The 19,667-nt window shown below is 52.0% G+C and overlaps 1 protein-coding gene across 1 annotated transcript in view; it reads right to left on the bottom strand.

The window, feature by feature from the left end:
• LOC144128144 (putative thiopurine S-methyltransferase) overlaps positions 1 to 17,558 on the bottom strand; it is a 39,208-nt gene extending 21,650 nt beyond the window's left edge. The window contains exons 1-2 of the mRNA XM_077661242.1: positions 17,450 to 17,558; positions 1,212 to 1,304 (exon numbers count right to left, since the gene is read on the bottom strand). Of these exons, the coding sequence (XP_077517368.1) occupies positions 1,212 to 1,304; positions 17,450 to 17,541 (185 nt within the window). The 5' untranslated portion in view covers positions 17,542 to 17,558. The remainder of the gene's footprint in view (positions 1 to 1,211; positions 1,305 to 17,449) is intronic.
• Positions 17,559 to 19,667: the final 2,109 nt, after the last annotated feature.

The raw sequence follows: 19,667 nt of genomic DNA, 5'->3' as shown, positions 1-19,667 counted from the left end.
TTGCGTTTGTGTGCAAACTCTGATTCTTCCCCCATGTGTATTCCAGATTTGCTATATTGAAAGTACGCGATTGCCAAATGTGCTTATTTGGAGTGTCTATTGACGAACTTGCTTTAAAAACGTTTTAGCTAACAAGCTCCTCCGCTTCGTGGACTTGACGTAAAAGCTTGGCGTGTTCACAGTTTTAGTTTTGGGCGCAAGCTGACAATAGTGCTCTCCGAAGTCGACTTCGGCAGATTTACGATGGGAAGCATGTGCGCAGTGGAGGGCTTCCACTCAGGACAACAGCATAACGCAGCGGGCTACGCACATAACTGACATCGACTATTGATTTGCGATGCCATTAATTTGCTGTGCGATGTCAGTGCACGTTAAAGATCCCCAGGTGGTCGAAATAATTCCGGAGCCCTCCCCTACGGGCACCTCTTTCTTCCTTTCTTCTTTCACTTCCTCCTTTATCCCTTCCCTTAGGGCGCGGTTGAGGTGTCCAACGATATATGAGACAGATACTGCGGCATTTTCTTTTCCCCAAAACCAATTATTGTTATTATTGCTATTAGTTTACACACACTGTAACAGATGGACAGACGATAATAATTGAGTGGTATACGTGCGTGGATATATATATATAAAAGAGCTCAAGTAGACACAGTGCCAGTGCGGCGATAAATGCCGAGAAACTACAATGAAGACACAAAGCGTCGCATTTGGGAGGATCCGTTTAAGATCAGAGTGCAATTTGTGCTCAACGCGATGCACCACAAATAGCAATTTCGCCAGCCAATGTGCGCAGTAGTTAAGGGTGCTTTTTCTTAGCTTCGTACCTGACGATTAAGCCTTTTTTGTTCTTGCCGCCTGAAATCTGTCCCTCATCAGAGTACTTTCCTTCTTCTACACGAAGATTTCGCTACGCGTTCTTGAGCAAAATCTTGGTGCCCATATATTCTCATGCATGCCTTCCTCTTCTTATACGTTGTAACGCTTTTTTTTTGTTTTTCAGTACACTGTCACTCTGTGGACGAACTATCACAGTCGTGGACAGCACCTGTAACGCTCGAGCAAAGTGCAATGTTAACTATGCACAGTGAACAAAAGCAATAACATCTTCCTCAACTAACGCTTGCAGCCCTGCTGTTGTGAGCACAGGACGCGAATAATGGGGTTATGTCCTCGTGGCGCGGTCATTCAGCGGAAAACGCCGCCAGACTCACCACTTGAGCTCGTTCGCCTTGCCGCATAGGGGGAGGAACACCTGTGCGTCTCGCTTTCCGGCGAGAACTACGTCCTGGTTGTCCTTTAGGAGTCTGCACGCAAAGGGCGAAACGAGCAGTGAGCGTGGTTGAATGCATGGAAGAAAGCTTTCCATTTTTATTTCACTCCAACAGAGTGATATAGCAACAGTTTACAGGACCCAACGATTAAAAAAAATTAGACACGTCGCAGGCATTTTAGTGAGACGGTACCCTGATATACCGCAGGAGACCGCTTTTCTACTATAAGTGTTGTGCAGCAGGAGTGTGAGTGAGTGAAAAACTTTATTGATCTCTAGATTCGCTGGTCTTCTGCGGTCTTCAGATGGCTTCGTCCATTTTCTTGCAGAACGGTTGCCCTTAGTCCAGGGCTCCGCTGGATGCTGCTGCCAGTTGTGCTCGCCGGATCAGACCGTCTTGGTCGACCCGGCGATCGCTGGAGAGCGCTCCCTCCCATTGCTCCGCACTCAGGTTTGATATAACGGTTACCACGTCTATCTTCCGGCATGCCCACGTTATGTGATACAGCGTGGGTGTTTCGTGGCACGAGGGGCATTTGTCATTGTATTGTGTGGGATACATTTTGCTGAGAACGTTTAGGTTCGGGTACGAGCCCGTTTGTAGCTGCCTCCACGCGACAGGGTCCTCGCTGCTAAGGGGGTTGTGCGTTGGTGGATACCGCTTTCTGCAGCCCTTGTAGTAATTTAGTATCGCCGAATAGTCTTGGGGTACAGGTTCGGTCTCCTCGAGGTCTCCTACGTTGGATGCTCGGTAATAAGTGTACCCTCGAGCTATCCTGTCCGCCTCTTGGTTCCCTGCCACTCCCGTGTGTCCCGGCTTCCATACTATCGTATGCCTAATTGGTTCTTCGTTTGGTTGTCGTTGCGTTATGTGGTCTCCGGGGCGGAGTATGCGGAGCGCTCCGTGCCCTATTCTGCCGCGTAGGTAGTTGCGGCGCGCCACTTGTGAGTCTGCAAGGATTGTTAGAGACCGTTTAGACCAATAGCCCTCCGCTGCCGCTAGAGCAACGGCCGCGTCTTCAGCCTCGACTATCGTACAATCTTGTCGAGGGCCTATGTTATAGAACCGTTTTATTCCGGTTGTATTCTATATATTTCATCACGCATAGTCATTCGCTTAAGCGACTCCGCATCCCTGCTGACTCTGGGCTTGAGCGAAAGCTGAAGAAGGGCCTCGCATCACTTGAAGGATTTTTGTAAAGTGAGAATAAATGCAAGTATAACGTAATCGCAAGAGAAACGTTACGTCTTCCCGACACAGGTATCTATACTTCAACGATATTTGAGTCTTGAGGAACAAAAGTTATACAATTTCGTCTCTTTCGAAAAAGAATACTGCAGCTACGGAGTTTTTCCTGCTGCACCGGTAGCAACGGTGCAGAAGGAAAAACTCCGTATTGCGGAAAAGAACAATTTTCAACATACGTCAATGAAGACAACATGATATTGGCGTACTGACGGGTTACGCTAAGCATTCAACAAGCCTGCATATTTCGATCGTTTAGAAATACATAACAACCACAAACCGTAGAAAAAAAAAAGAATTATTTAGTGAATGAACGCCCGGAGGTCAGCAATGCTGCATTTATTAATGTCAATGCCTACATCAAAGAGACGGTTGAGTAGTGCGGGAAGGTAATATCTAAGCATCTGTAGCCCGTAGTTAGTTCGTGGCGTGCTAGGGGTGTAGTGCCGTAGACGGCGTAGAGGGTATGTAGGCACTATACCCGGAGGCACTATAGGAGCTCCAGCTTAGCGATTTGAGATATTGATGAAATTTTGACCCATGTTTACTGTTTGTAGCACAAGGACAGGCGTATATCATAGAGACTAAATATTCTCGGCACGTTACTATTGTAAAAAAGGGCTGCGGAAGAATAATCATAAGGTCGGTTGAAAACAATTCTTAAGGCCTTCTTTTGAAGGAGGTAAATATTTTGAAGAGTGGTCTTTGGAGCAGCTCACCAGACTAGGTTGTAGTAATGCAAATGTGACGTAAAGAGAGTTTTAAACAGATGCAGTTTAATTGAGGCAGAAAAAAAATGGCGATACTGTGAAAGTACGTCAACTACGCGAGCAACCTTAAGGCATATATAATCAACATGTGTATCCCAGAGCAGTTTTTCCGTAAACCAGATTCCTAATGTTTCAAAGGTGTTAATTTCTATACTACTTGAGGCATAGCAAAGTTGTCTGGAGAAACGTAATATTTTTCTTTTCTGACGAAAGAACAGTGTTTTCGTTTCCGAAACATTTATCTGTAGAACATTAGAGTTTACCCAGTGGACAAGGCTGAAAGAGCCTTATTTGCAAGGGTAATGAGCTCAACGGGGTTGTAACCACCGAAGAATATGCTTGTGTCGTCTGCGTATATTCCGCGTGTAGTCCGCGTATAGTCCGCGTATTGTGTTGTCAGCGCGATGGATTTCGGATTCCACCTGAACGTAGGATGTCCCGGCTGGCGGACTATTTTGTGGCAGTCGGATTCGATCATGAAACGGTACATGAGTACTCGTTCCTCACTGAATCTGTGTGGTGCCGTGCTAACTGCGTCCGCGGTACCGAGGGATTCAGTTCGGCCTGCTTTGTTCGCAAAGCCAAGCGAGCAGGCCTGCAGCCCGCCGCTGTAGGCTCGGGGCACTTTCGCTTCGTAGCGCCGCTCGCCACAGCCTGGATAATTGGATTTTGCCTCACAAGAGACGGACTTGAGTGCTTAAAGTTTCGTGTGGTACGCTAGCTTTCGCGTTTCCTGCGGGGGTTTGCTAACGGGTGTTTGCGGGACGCTGCTGGTTGGGACCAGACCGCGCTTAGCGGGCTTGCCCCTCAAACAGAGGCGAGATTGCGGCACGCCGCGCGCATACACAGCGTCCAGACCAAAGGGCGTGTCAGCGTCGAATGGTCTGTGCGGATAGCGTCATTGCGCGTGCGCCGAAAACTGTGCACGTGCTCTCTCTCTCTCCCCGCTCGCTCGGTTGTATCTGCCTCCAGAAGCAGCGGTAATTGTCTGGCCTGTGCACTTCGGCATTCGCATGTTCGCGGATCAGCACAAAACAAAAACAAAAAAAAAACGATCGTACGATCCACCGTGGCGGCTGACCCTCTCAATCTTTCCATTCGTTTTTCTACTCTCCTGTGTCTGCACGTGACAGCGATTGTGGCTCAGCTGGAGCCAGAGGGCAGGTCACTGCAGTTTCCTTTCCATTCTTATTTCAGTAACAACAAGATTGATTTGTGCGGATTTAGGCTATAAGAGACACCGTAGTGAAGGGCTCCGGAAATTTAGACCACCTGGGGTTCTTCAACGCGAACTGACATCGCACAGTTCATGGGCCTCTAGAATTTCGCCTCCATCGAAATTCAACCGCCGCGGCCGGGATCGAACCCGCGTCTTTCGGGTCAGCAGACGGACGCGGAGGAAGAGGGTACAGCGGCAGCTTTGGTGTAGCACCAATATAAAAAAAATTGTCCTGGGTTGAAGGATAATATTGCTGATGGTAGCGCAAAAGCAAAAGAGATAAAACTGAAAACACTAAGCCGCAAGTAGGTTGGCGAGCCCCATTATCAATGGATGGAAAACTTTATTAGCAATAATAATAATAATTAGTCTTTGGGGAAAGGAAATGGCGCAGTATCTGTCTCATATATCGTTGGACACCTGAACCGCGCCGTAAGGGAAGGGATAAGGAAGGGAGTGAAAGAAGCAAGCGAGTTTGGACTTTTCGAGGTCTCAGGGCCACCGCACAGCCCTCACATTAGGCTCATGTGCCCAGGCCACGTAGGGCCAAGGCGCTGGTACCCCGGTTCAAACAGGGAAGTTGGGTGTCCGGGTCCTGCGACGCAAGGAGGGCCTCCCATTCCTCCCATGTTCCGATGGCGGGCTGTCCCTGCGGGGGAGGATTGGCAGGGCAGCCGAAGAGGATATGGTCCAGGGTTGCGAGCGATTCTCCGGAGAGAGTGCACTCTGGGGAAACAGGGCGGAAGTAGGATAGGAGCTGAGGGGAGGGAAGAGTTCGGGTCTGGAGTCGCACCCAGAGGATTTGTTGGGAGTGGGGTAGGCGGGTGTGGGGAGAGGGATAGAGTCGACGGGCGAGGTGTGCTTGTTGTGTGAGTTCGGAGAACGTGTGTGCCCGTTCCTTCGAGAAATCCCGACTGGGGTCGCCATGAACAAATATAGAACTTCATTTTTGGATTGCTCTACATTTGCCTTTTGTGCCATGAATTCCGGTATATCAACATCGGCGCTCGAGCAGCATTGAAAACCAGCATCAAAAATACACGCTTCTGATCAGGGACATCAACCTAAAAAGTATCTAGAGAGTCCACAAAACAAACCTTTGAAGTCATTTGCTCCAAACGGTATTATTCGTAGCAGGTATCATGAAAGTCAATAATATGCTCAAATGTCTTGCGCAGATATGGGTGCAGATTTCGTGCGCGCTTTCATTTGCTATTCGCATACCGACGACGCGCACCCACATCCCCCTCGTGACGTCACGGAGCGAGCACTGTGGCCTTCAAAATCTAGGGGATGTTGCTCGATGGCGCGCGCTCTCTGAGCGGCGGAGGGGGCGCGCGTATCGAGGTGGTGGTGGTGGTGAAAAACATTATTATTGGCGGAGCCCTTATAGTTCGATATTTCAGACGTGGGCTGGCTCCTGGTTGTGGGTTGTGGCCGGCAGCCCGTGTCTTACGGCGACCTTCTCCCCCACTGCACCATGATCAGTTGCGAGGACGGTTTGGAGCTAGAGACCACGACCTCCCACCCCTCCGAATCCGCGAGGGCCCATTGGGCCGGTGGTTGCAGTTGTCGGCAGATGAAAATAATATGGTCGAATCTGGCTCTCGGGGCCCGACAGTGGGAATATTCTGGGCTGTGAGTAGAAGGGAAAAAAAGCGGAAGTAGCGCTGGGGAGGGAGAGATGCGAGCCTGGAGCTGTAGCCAGGTCGTCTGTTGTTTTGTCAGGGATGTATGTGGCAGGGGGTAAAGTAGATGTTCTTTGCGGTAGTGCTGCGTGGTGTGATATGTGATCAGTCGATCTCTCGCACTGCCTGGGTCTTCGGTAGGTGCCCCTCGGTTGACGTGTGATCGAGCAGCGGAATGGGCCGCTTCGTTACCGGGATTGCCCGAATAGGCCGGTACCCAGACTATTTGGATAGAGCCAGGTGGTTGGAGAGAATTTTATAGGCGGCAGCATACATCTGCCCGCGGGCAAAATTTTGGATGGCGGTTTTGGAATCGTTCATGGTAGTGGAAGAGGATATCGCTAGATATCTGCTTTTTCGGCTTCTATCAGGGTGTTTGCCCTGATCGAGCCTGATGTCGTGTGTTGTAGGTTTTGGAGAGTACGCAGAAGGCGTAAGCTGAGAGTTGGAAGTACTCTGCGGCGTCTACGTAGGCTATGACAGGTTCATTTTCATGTGCATTATGAAAGGGGTGGGGTGCGCTTCGAGCCTGGTGGTGGACTGGATGCATGTTTTAAAAGGGCTGTGAACGGGGCTCTAATAAAGTTGTGGCATGCCTGGGATATTGGAGCACGCCGCTTCACGAATAGTGTCCAGCAAGAATTTTTTAAAAGCGCTTTGTAGAAGCTGAGTTATCTGTAGTTAAAATTTGAATTTCAGCGCCTTCGGGCCTTTCCATTCCCTTCCATCACTTTTTGCACGCTGGAAGGTAGGCGCTCCTTCGCCGACCACCCTATGGGAGCGGAGCTTCCCGACCCGCCGGAGCTAAGTGGCTTATTGGCCGCGGCCATGGCAGCTGCCTGACGTCTGTAAGAATCTAACCAATGGTCACCTCTCACCTTGTCTATGCAGATGCGGGGGACGGAGGAGGGTGCGAGCCTGAAAAAGTCACCGGGAAGGGCTCGCCAACTTTGACGCGTGATAGTGGGTCTTCCGCTGCGTGTAGAAGAGTATTATTTGGCTCTGGTTTTCATGGCAACACAGTGCAGTGATTGAGTTAATGTGCTCTCCTCGGAAGGCGTTTAAGAGCCCCTTTAAGGCGAAAGCCTTTAATGACTCATGCTGCGTCCGTCCGTCCGTCCGTCAGTCCGTCCGTTATGCCCTTGAAAAATGGCCTCCGAGATCACCCGAACAAGCTAGCGCAAGCTGATGATCTTGCGTCATTGGTAGTTCACTGCGCATGAACGATGTGTCGCCACCAACGCGCTCCCCGCGCCAGACGCCTCGCAGCTGTCGACAGAGTCGGTTGCCGCGCAGTCTCCCTCCTAGCGCTCGCTTCAGTGGAGTCTCAAAATGCGCGCAAACGCAAGTACTTAATTAAGATTTTAACCACACCTCAGTGACACAAGCAGCAACACCGCGCGAAGGGGTTTCGCCTCACCGCACTTTAGGTCAACAAATTGCCCCCCCCCCCCCCCCCACCCCCCCTGAATGTTTTAGTTAGGAGGTGAATAGTGAGATGGTCATTGGCGTATTGCGGAACCTTGTGAGAGTTAATGGGAGGTGAACCGCTCGGTTGGAGCCGGAGTGAGGCTAGAATGTGGCTTCCAGTGGTAGTGGAAGACAGTCTAATAGGGCTATGCGGTGTGCTACCGTCAGCTCAATGAGCGTGTTTTGGACTCCCATGTGTAAGAGACGAAAGGTGGGGGTGCGTTTGGGCAGACTTAAGGCCGCCTTGTAGGCTTGTCTGATTAGTGCATCTACCTTTTCTGTCTCCGTTTTGGCGAGATAGAGGTAGGGCAGGGAGTAAAGCATCCGACTTATTACGAATGCCTGTACCAGTCTTCGGAGGTCGTGTTCGCGCATGCCGCGGTGTTTATTGGCTATACGCTTGATCAATCGAATAATCTGGTGCGTGATAGCAGTGAGTTTGGAGATAGTCTCTGGATTAAGGCCGTTGTCTTGCAGGAACATGCCTAGTACGCGAAGCTTGTGCACTTCGTGCACCGGCTGCTCATCTATAGTGATGAGCATGGCGGGGTTATCCTTTTTACGTGGGGTTCGGTGGAGTAACGGGAGTTCGAACTTGGCAGAGGAGCAAGCGAGGCCTATGGAGGCCGCGCACTCCACCACCACGTTAGCTTCTGCCTGAAGACTTTCCTCCATGCTTCCGACATTGCCTGTGGTGGCCCACAGGGTAATGTCGTCTACGCATCGAGGCACCCCAGCGCGCAGGAGCTTTAGCGCGGCGGCGTCCGTTCGCTGCCAATCCCTCCTTGCTAGCCCCGCCTCCACCGCGAGGAGTCCGTTTCCCTTCGCCAACTTCAAGCCGGCACCTACCCTAACCTCGCGCGCTACCACCCCCTTTACCCTACCCGCTGCCGCGCCAATCGCCCGCTATGCGGAAAACATATGCAACTCATTTCACACCGTCTGGGCCTGCCAGGCCGTTTCGAATATAGCCGGCTGGGAACGTGCCCTTCGGTAGCCTGACCTGGTTGATGAGCGCAAGCGCTGGTGGCACGGGCTGCGGCAGCCACGAGTGCCGCTGGGACCCTGGACTAAGGGCTCCACTAAGACCGCATTCCCCCACAACCTGACAAATAAATATATTTTCCACCACCACCACCACCGAGGAGAGGCTCAGTGGTGGCGGAGCGCTGTGTGCTGACCCAAGCCGAAACCCAGAGCCGCCTCCGTTGGGCGCTGCGTGTTCCGTATGCTGTCGCTTACGCACAAATGCCGCAACGGATATGGCTCAAAAATTACATTACCGAGAAGCGTGATCGTTGGCGAAATTTTGCTATTTTGTTGATGTTTTCATTGCGATGTTGCATCTGATCCCTAGATATGCGATTTTTTATTAATGTGTTTTTTATTTCTAACTTAGTTGCCTTGGTCTTTTGTGTTCATCTCTGTTTGACTTTTGACGCGAAATCCCTGAGCCCACTTTTCGAACCATGGAGGCGAAACGCAAAAGGCGCTCGTGTGCTATGCGATGCCAGTGGACGTTAAAGATCCCCAGGTGGTCGAAATTATTCCCGAGCCCTCCACTACGGCACCTCTTTCTTCCTTTCTTCTTTCACTCCCTCATTTATCTCGTCTCTTACTGCGCGGTTGGGGGTCGAGTTACTGCGTCATTTTCTTTACTCAAATAATAATATTAATTGGTTTTTTGGGGGAAAGTAAATGGCGCAGTATCTGTCTCATATATCGTTGGACCCCTGAACCGCGCCGTAAGGGCAGGAATAAGGGTGTAAAAGAGGAAGGGAAGAAGTAGGTGCCGTAGTGGAGGGCTCCGGAATAATTTCGACCACATGGGGATCTTTAACGTGCCCTGACATCGCACAGCACACGGGCGCCTTAGCGTTTTTCCTCCATAAAAAGGCAGCCGCCGCGGTCGGGTTCGAACCCGGGAACTCCGGATCAGTAGTCGAGCACCCTAACCACTAAGCCACCGCGGCGTGTCTTTAGTGAGAAGAAATTTTCACTATTCGAACAATTATTTTTTCTATTTTATCGCCCAAGTGCTGCGGTTTCAGATGAGGCTATAGGTATTGAAAAATAAAGTTATCTGGCCCACCTATTTTCACACAACCAGACAGAGTTGAGGAACTGTTTCTTTTTTTTTCGGGAGTGAATCCCTGAGCGTAGTTGCGGACCGCCTCGAGTCACTGCTATGGTCGGATACAACTAAAGAGCGCAGCCGCTTTTCCCCGTCAAAGGACGTCCTTCCAGCCAATGACGTTGGCCGATTCGCATAACCCTGATAGCGTGGCAATGCAGGGAGTGGCGCCACAATGGAGAAAGAAGGGTCTATCCCTGACTATAAGGGGAAGAGATTATCCACTTCCTCTACCATTCCCTGCTTTGGCACACTAGCAGGGCCATGAGAATTGGCCGACGCCGTTCGATGAAGGGGGTCCTTTGACAGGGAAAAGCTGCTGTGTTCTTAAGAAGACTACATTCGAAGCGGGCAGCCCCTCGGCTGCACGAATGGCCTGGCAGACCCAGATGGTGCGAAATGAGTTGCATGTTTCCCGCAGAAGATTGCGACCAGAGACACCCGCGTAAGCGTAGCAAAATTTATATTTGGAACGGATAAACGCGAGCAAGGCAGCAACGTTTTTCGGGGGTGCCTATGATTACAATAATGTGCGTTTTCATGCGTCTGATAACTTACGTCTCTTCATGTTAGGTTGTGCTGAAGCTTTTAAAAGCATCATCGTCAGGTGGAAAGCTTTCCGAAAAGTATGCGGGAGTTTATTTCATGCTTCTTGTTCAAATCCGCCGTGGCAGCTTATTCGCGTCCAGGCGTTTCGCTACAAAAATAATGATCGCTGGATTAAATCCCGGCTGCGGCGGTCGTCTTTAGATATGCAGGCGAAATGCTTAGGAAACCTCTGTGATGTCAGTGCAGGTTAAGGGCGCGCTGGAGGAAGAGGGCTTCTCCGCCGCGGTGGCGCTGTGAGCGCGCGAAGCGAGTGGACATACAGCGCATCGTCTCCACCAACTTTTGGCTGGAGCCACGGTTCCTCGGCCGGAACCCCGTCAACACAGCCGCTTCTGTGTTCGCGAAGTCGACAGCTACCTGTGGACACCACTCACACACAGGTGGGGCAACATTTACGCATTTTAGGGCCGATCCTCACTTGCGTTTCGTGGCGACGGCGCTAACGCCTACGCCGACGCTCGGCCGTGAGTGAGTCGCCCACCCGTGTCAAGATGGCTGCCCAAAATGTACAACGCGGCTACGACCCGGACGCCATGGCCTGGTCCGAGGTTCCTTCCGCTCCAACACCTGAGAGTCCGGATTCTGCGCCCATCGAGAACCCCAGGCTCTTCAAACTAGTGGAACGCCGCTCCCGCAAGCGGGACGCCGCCTCCAAGAAAGCGGACGCCACGTAGGCAGGCCGCTCAACACGGCACAGCGCTGCTGCGCGCGCTGCAGCGCTTCACGGAGGGGCCCAGTCTAAGACCGGACCCTCTTGGAAACCAAAGCCACTGCCGCGTCTTCATCCAGAAGACATCGTCATCATCCTGAAGCCCCGGGTGACCGTCGCTCTCAGGGATGTCTACCAACATGGCGAGCTGGGAGCAGCGTTCGCGGACTACCTGGGCGCCAAGGCCGCAGCATCCCTCAGCCTGCTCCCCACATGGGAGCAAAACCTGATCGTCGCAGGCACCAGAGAGCCGCACTTCGCGGACAAGCTTCTGCGGGATTTTCAACTAACATCACCGAAGGGCCAGCTCTCCATGTACGGCCAGTTGAAACTCACTGGAGACGTGTGCCGCGGCGCCATCACCGTGGCCAAGCACGAGACCAGTGAGTCCCTCCAAAACAAGATCCAGTGGCGTGCTGGAGAGCTTGCCGATATCCGCAAGCTTGGCAAATCCGACGTCGCGTCGCTCACCTTCGTGGGAAAAGTGGTGCCGCGATATGTGCATTACAACTCTGAGGTGACCCTTGTTGGTCCGTACAAGAGAACCATTCCGGCCTGCGTGCGGTGCGGCACTGTGGGCCACCGAGCAGACACCTGCCCCTGCCCGGATGAAAAGTGCGGCCTGTGTGGCCAAACGGCGCCGGCCGTCGACGGAGTCAAGGCGCAGCATGAATGCAGTCTCTCCTGTGCAGTCTGTGGGCAAGCCCACGCTACCAACTCCCGCGACTGCACGGGAAAATTCCGGCAGCTCAAGGTGCATGGCCCCAAGGCTAAGCGCCCAGAGGTGCCAAAAAACCAGCGACCTGGCAAGCAGCCAAGTCATTCAAAACCAGGTGCCGGTGGCGGAACGCCGCGTGGTGCTCACGGCACCAACCACAAGACATCGTCACCTTCTTCACCGTCGGTGAAACCAGCGCCCGGGAAGAAGACGGCGCCTCCACCGCCCAGCGGCAGAGACACTGGCCACTTCCCGGCCCTCAAGACAATTGGCGCTGCCGACGCCCGGGCATCAGCGCCTCAACACCACAAACAGGTGAGCAGCTGGGCTGAGATCGCCTCCTCTTCCTCCCATCCCTCACCCTCCCCCGTAACCGTCTCCGCACTCGACGCGGAATACAAAAAACAGATAGACGTGCTCCGGGCACAGAATGAGCTTTTGCTCAACAAAATTCAAAATTTAGAATCAAAATTGGCGTCCGCCGCACCGAGCCCGCAGAACTCGGACGCAATGAAGAGCGACGCGGAGATCTCGCCTGCCCTCGTGACAGCCATCTCTGCGATGGAGGAGCGCTTAACCTCTAAATTGCGATATATGATCGAGACCGCCATGGACCAAATCTTGACAAAGGTCAAATCTGCCGTCCCCGCGGTGGTCTCAAAACACACCTCGGACAACCCCCGCCTCCTCCGTCGGACGGGACCCATTAGGGACGTATCCCGCCCTTCAAAATTCACCCGTCTGATTATTGATTCGGACAATGAGGACAACTGCCCCGCTCCTTCCGTCATCACCCCCTTGATGGCGCAAGTAGCTGGCTCTGAGGCAGCCAATCCCTCCTCCTCCCCCCCAAGAATTTTAAATCATGGCGAGACACCTTAATCAAAGGAATTCCGCCATCTCCAATTCGGCCGTGTCAACTTCAATAACACAGTGGAACTGTAGAGGCTTTAAGGACCGCACTAAGCGGGCCAATTTCCGCCTCTACCTTGAAAATTTCGAGTCCTTACCAGCCGTGGTTGCCCTCCAAGAGCCAGGCCTGGGCGCCACAATTTCAAATTACACGACGTTCCACCAGGATCCCGCGTCTTGACTTCTTGTCCACAAAGACTACACAGCAAATCTAGTGGATCTCGACCTCCCACTAGAGTACTCTTATGTAATGGTGACCCTCCTACCAGTCCGCCGCAGGGACCCACCGTTGCATATACTCAACGTGTACTGCTCTCCCAAACTAAAGCGAGTGACTTTTGCGGACCTCTTTAGCCGCGCGCTAAGAGTAGCGGGCCGCGATCCCCTGCTTATTGTGGGCGACTTTAACGCTCCCAGTCAGCAATGGGGGTATCGCAAGGAGGAGTCACGCGGTCGTAAGCTGGCGGAGCTTGCGTCCACGTTGGGCCTCACCCTCCACACGGACCCTGTCCACCCAACCCGGCTAGGAAATTCCGTGACACGGGATACGTGTCCGGACTTAACCTTCACTCGCAACATACAACACGCAGACTGGCTCAACACCGAGGAGACCCTCGGTAGCGACCACTGCATTAACACTACACTACGCACACGCCCCCTCCAGCGTCCCAGAACACTAGCCCATATCCCAGATTGGACGAAATTCAGGCAAAATTTTAACTCACTTGATAATACACCCATTTCGGCGCAAGGCTACACAGCATGGTCCTAACAGCTGCTGGCACACCTTTCCTCGCATGAAACACACATCCAGCTTTCAGAGGCGGTCACGGACGTGGATAACCACCTTCTACACCTCTGGGAAGCCCGTCGCAGCCTCGTCCGCCGTTGGCGACGCCAGAAACACAACAGAATGCTTAAAGCTCGAATTGCCGAGCTTACCCAGAAAGCGGCAGAGTACGCGGCCCAACTCGCCGACTCCAACTGGGTAGATAGATGCAACACGGCCGCGCGACAAATGTCCAGCCGAAACACTTGGCGTCTCTTTCGAGCCCTACTCGACCCAACCCAAACATGAACCGAAACACAAAAACATTTGCAGCGAGCCATGCACCATTTTCCTGGCAACACGACTCAACTGGCACAGAAACTTCGGGACCAGTATCTGTGTACAGCCCAAGACCCCCGTGGATCTGCTTACTCTTATGCAGGCAGAGAGAACACGGAGCTGGATCAACCTTTCCAGCTCCATGATCTGCGGGCGGCTCTCGCCAAAATGAAACGGGGCACTGCGCCAGGACGGGATAAGGTCACCGTCAAGCTTTTTACGAACCTGCCCGACTTGGCATACCAGTCCCTCCTGGAATACGTCAATGCGATTTGGCGCGGGGACACCCCCCTGCATATCGAATGGAAAACGGCTTTGGTGACTTTTATTCCTAAAGCTGGCAAACCAATTGACACAGATAACCTCCGCCCCATCTCTCTCACCTCATGTGTGGGCAAACTAATGGAGACGATGGTGCGGGATCGGTTATCTACATATCTTGAACACAAACAAGTCTTTGCGAGCACCATGTTCGGATTCCGCCCACACAGATCCGCACAGGATGTCCTCCTGCAACTCAATCGGGAAGTCCTTGACCCCCTCGAATGCCCCCATAATGACCGGGTAGTACTCGCCCTGGATCTTAAACGGGCATTTGACAATGTAACACATGAGATCATACTCACTAACCTAAGTCACACCGACTGTGGCCTCAACACATTCCAATACATAAGCCAATTTTTAATGGATCGTCAATCCTACATTCGAATTCAAGATAGAGACCATGGTCCTTACCTACTCGGCACGCGGGGAACCCCTCAAGGCGCGGTACTTTCCCCGCTGCTCTTTAATCTGGCCATGATGCACCTGCCGGCCCAGCTGAGTGGTGTCGCCGGCGTGCAGCACGCCCTGTACGCCGATGACATCACTCTGTGGGCCACACAGGGCAGCACAGGAGACATTGAAACCAGTCTGCAAACAGTGGCGACGATAGTAGACCGCTACGCCCGCCGCTGCGGTCTTCAATGTTCCCCTCAAAAATCGGAATTTGTGCACCTCCGCCCCTCACAGAAGTGCACAACTAAAATATCTCTCTCTCTTGAGAGCGGTCCCATACGCGAAAGTGATGAGATACGGGTACTCGGACTCTACATCCACAAACACAGGCGGCCAGACACTACATTGGCCAAACTCCGTAAGGTGGGGGACCAGGTGGGCCGCATGGTCCGCCGGGTTTCCAACAAACGCGGAGGGTTACGAAGTAAGGATGCCTTGCGGCTGGCAAACGCCTTCGTAACTAGTCGAATTCTCTATTCGACTCCTTATCTCCACCTACGGAAACAAGAGGACGCCCTTGAGGTCATCCTTCGCAAAATTGTTAAACGTGCCCTTGACCTCCCCATCACTACTTCAAACAGCCGGCTTATGGCTCTTGGGGTGGTGAACACTTTCCGGGAGCTCCGGGAGGCGCACCTTACAAACCAGTACACGCGCCTGTCGCTAACGGAGTCGGGTCGCCGCCTTCTTGCTCGACTCCATATCCAACACACCCCTCCAATGGAAGACAGGTTTCGCATCCCGGAACTGTGGAGACGTGCCCTCCACGTGCGGCCTCTTCCAGCAAACATGTCACACGAAGACCATAATGGTCGGCGCCTGGCACGAGCGGAAGCGCTAGCCCGATATTATGGCAACAAAACAGGTGTCTACTACGTGGACGCCTCCGGCCCTCACCACGGGGGATGGTACACGGCCGCGGTAGTTCACAACAGCAACACAGTTAACGGCCTAACTTTCAGAGCCCGCAGTGTAACACAAGCAGAAGAGGTCGCGATTGCTCTCGCGGCCTCACATTCCAATTCAAAATACATAATCACCGACTCGCGAGGGGCCTGTCGGAACGTCGAACAAGGCTGCACTCCCTTCCTAGCCTATCGAATATACCAAAATTGCATACGGGATACGGACCCCGCACACCGTTACCTCATATGGGCCCCTGCTCATCAGGGGTTGGCAGGAAACGAGGCAGCAGACGCAGCCGCCCGCGCGCTCTCTCACCGGGCTGTTTTCTCCTCCCCATCCGATCAGGAACCCGATTTTAATCCGGTCTATACATTCAAAGATATTACAACATATTATCAAAATTGTCATCGCCTTTACCCTAGTCCATGTAAAGGCCTGAAGAAGGCGGATGAGCGGCTCCTTCTCCGCCTTCTCACCAATACATTGCTGTGCCCGGCAGCGCTAAAACATTTTGACCCCTCCTTTAGTGGCAGCTGCCCACACTGTAGTGCAGTGTCCTCTGACACCTATCACATGGTTTGGGCCTGCCCCTCAAACCCCGCTATTCCCCCCATCCCCAACCCAACCCGGGAGGACTGGGAGGCGACCCTGCTCGGCTGCCACGACTTACAGGCCCAACAAGCCTTAGTCGGGCGCGCCCGGGCGGCGGCAACCGCCACTGGGGTCCCATACTAGGGACCTCCACCTAGTGCTTGTACGGATCGGTCCCTTACGGGCTGATCCAAACATACCTCCTATTCATCCGTAATAAATGTTTTCACCACCACCAAGGGACCCCAACTGGACGAAATTAATCAGGAGACCTCCACAAAATAGGGCACCACTTTCTCTCTCTTTTTTTTCTTTCACTCCCTCCTTTATTTCTTTTCTCAAGGGCCGGTTGAGACGCCCACTGAGATTTAAGCAGTTGCTACGCCCTTTCCACCGTGAAATACGATCTCATTTAATTTTTTGAATAGCTAGAATGGTTGAAAGGTTATCAGGAAATGAAGGGCGCACTATCTCACTTCTCGGTGGACCCCTCAACCGCTCCGTAACGGAAGGAGGGAGTGAAAGAAGAGAGTACTGCCGTAGCCGCGGGCTCCGGAATAATTTCGGCCACCTCGGGATTTTGGAGTGAACGCTCCACTTCTCGCGTACAAACCTTAAAGGTCATGTTACGGCGCAGGTATTACCTTGAATCGGCCTCGGTTAAAATTAAAAAAAAACAAGAGGTTGTGGTGTAGCTGGGAACACACACACACACACACACACACACACACACACACACACACACACACACACACACACACACACACACACACACACACACACACACACACACACACACACACACACACACACACACACACACACACACACACACACACACACACACACACACACACACACACACACACACACACACACACACACACACACACACATATATATATATATATATATATATATATATATATATATATATATATATATATATATATTCAAAATAAATCAGCCAGTAGCTGAGCAAGTTAAATAGAAACACGACACATCACAAACGACACGTCACTCAAGTTTCCGGTGAATTTCCTTCGTGCATGGCGTGCACTGTCGTAGCACCATCATGCGGCACCCACTGAAGCACCGACACGCAATGTACGGCGATGGTACAGCAGATGGCGCGACCAACCTTTCGCTCTATTCGCTCCGGCTAACCAGGTTTAGCCGATTTGAACCGCAGTCGAATTTTTCAACCTGCACTGACATTGCACAGCACACGGGCGCCTTTTGCGTTTCGCTAGATCGCACCTGAAACCAGTGGCAAGTTTCGACGTACTCGAGTGGGTCAGGCCGAGCCTTCGTAAACTTACTTGAGGATACCTCTTTCCTGCCAAGTGGAGCGACCCAGCTTCCACAGGTCGAGCCAGAAGTCAAAGCCGTCTCTTTCGTGTGCCCCGAACATGGCGTATCGCTCGCAGTCAAAATGCAGAGTGTGAGTGAGCGAATGCAGCCCCTGGGCAGCTATTCGTTGCGAGCAGATGTTTCCGCTCGAGAACATCCGGAGACGCCGAATTAAGAGCAAAAAATATCTCCCGGACGTTTTTCGCAGCTGCCATTTTCACAGTCGAGGTCATTAACACAGCGTTTGCGGCAACATAGTGATTCCTTGGTGAAATATATGCTGGAATTCAGGATATATATACTTTAAAAGCTACTGCGAATGTGTTTTTTTAAGCTTTGTAGAGTTTTTTTAAGCGAGATTTATTGCCTAAGGGCATCAATGATGGGTGAAGGTGTGATGAAAGATTTAGTAGTGATTAAATTAATGGAAAAAGCTAGCTGATTTGATGAAGTCCAGTAGAGAACGATGGTACGGTTCCTGCGTCTAGGCAATGTATGAAGCAGGGTTGCTTGGTGAAAGACCCGCTGCCTTCAGGTGCCGGATCCTTGTAGGCTTGAGAGCTGGGCAGTCCCACAGTAAGTGATGAATGTCGGCTTCAATGTCCTCGTGTTTACATATCGGACAGCCAGGCCGAGGAAACAAATCTCGGTATTGAGGCCACTTCCGAGTGACGGCAGGTGTGAGGGCAACCCCAACCCGGATCCTCCTAAGCGCGCAACCTCCTCTGCACGGGTAAAACCGCGGAATGGGGGGGGGGGGGGGGGTTGTGTGGCGCCGGAGGAGTTCCTTTCTTGATGAAAGGAGGGCAAAGTTGTCCAAATGAAGGAGCCGAAGCAATGATGAGCCTGGAGTCGCGATGCGGGTCGCTAAATCTGCCTGGCTTTGAGAGGTCAGCAGATTCCGTGGGACCCCCTCAATACGTACTGGCTGCGGGATGCGTGCCGCGAGCTGGTGGATGTCCTGACATATCGTTGGACAGCGGCTAACACGTCGTAGCAACCGGACTACTTGAGAAGGGCGTCACTGCGGACGACAATGCAGGTCTAAGGGAGCATAGTTGTAGCGACCACGGAGCAGAGTACTTCTTGCAACGAGCTCAACTGCAACGAGATCAGCACAAAAGGACGAAGGAGGTTCCGTAAGCTGAAGGAGTGTACGATGGGGGGCTAGTTGGTAATCCATGAACTAAGAACGAAAACCACGCAAAGGACGATACACAGGGAAGAAGTAGACAGGACGAGCGCGGACTTGCAACTGTTTATTGAAACACATCTTCCTTCCATCACCAACCCTACGCATGCGCAACAAGCAAACTCTATCTTATCGAGTTCAAGAACTTCAGCTCCTTCTTGTACAGATAGACCGAAGCCTCGCTTACACACTTCTCGGGCCCATATCTATCAATCTGCCAGGCTTCGATGACCTCACGCGTTTTCTGGTCTTTGGCCCTTCCGATTATCTTTGTACGCTCAAAGAGTGGCGTGCATTTATTGTCACAAGAAAGACAGTGTTTGGGCAAATGCATGCCGCTGTGAGAGCCCAACGAATTTTTGTGTTCTTGTAGGCGCTTATTAATGCAGCGTCCCGTTTGTCCCACGTAAACTGAGCCGCAACTAAGCGGGATTTCATACACTACTCCCATTCGACAGGACACAAACTTGATTTTGTGGTTTACACCACAGCCTGCTTTTGTTCTCGTTTCATTGTTAGTTAGCGCGCACAAACGGGACAGCTTACAAGGTGCCGAAAAGAAGATTTCCACACCGAATTTTCCTGCTACCCTCTTCAGGCCATGCGAGGTCTTATGTATATAGGGCAGTACTTCAAATTTCCGCCTCTCACGAATGCCAGATTCTCGAGCACTAGAAATTGGGATGACGGTTCTCAACAGAGACCCGGCAGCGGCCTGCAGAAGCGACGAGGGAAACCCAGCACAACTTAGGCGTGCGACTTGGGCGGAAAAGCTGAGTGAAACCTTGTGAAAACAGGACTTCAGTAATGATGACCTCAAGCAGGATGAAGCAATTCCTCTCTTAATAAGCTTAGAGTGACAGGAGTCATAGGGTAAAAGGGCCTTTTTTGTTCTAGGCATGTACATCCAACACAAGTGGTCCGGTTCACTGAAAAACAATCTCAAGTCCAAGAACTGTAAGCAAGAATTCTCAGGCAATTCCACGGTAAAATTC

Source organism: Amblyomma americanum, chromosome 4 (genome assembly GCF_052857255.1).
Source record: "Amblyomma americanum isolate KBUSLIRL-KWMA chromosome 4, ASM5285725v1, whole genome shotgun sequence".
Classification (NCBI taxonomy): domain Eukaryota; kingdom Metazoa; phylum Arthropoda; class Arachnida; order Ixodida; family Ixodidae; genus Amblyomma; species Amblyomma americanum.
This window is presented reverse-complemented; position numbering and strand designations above follow the sequence as displayed.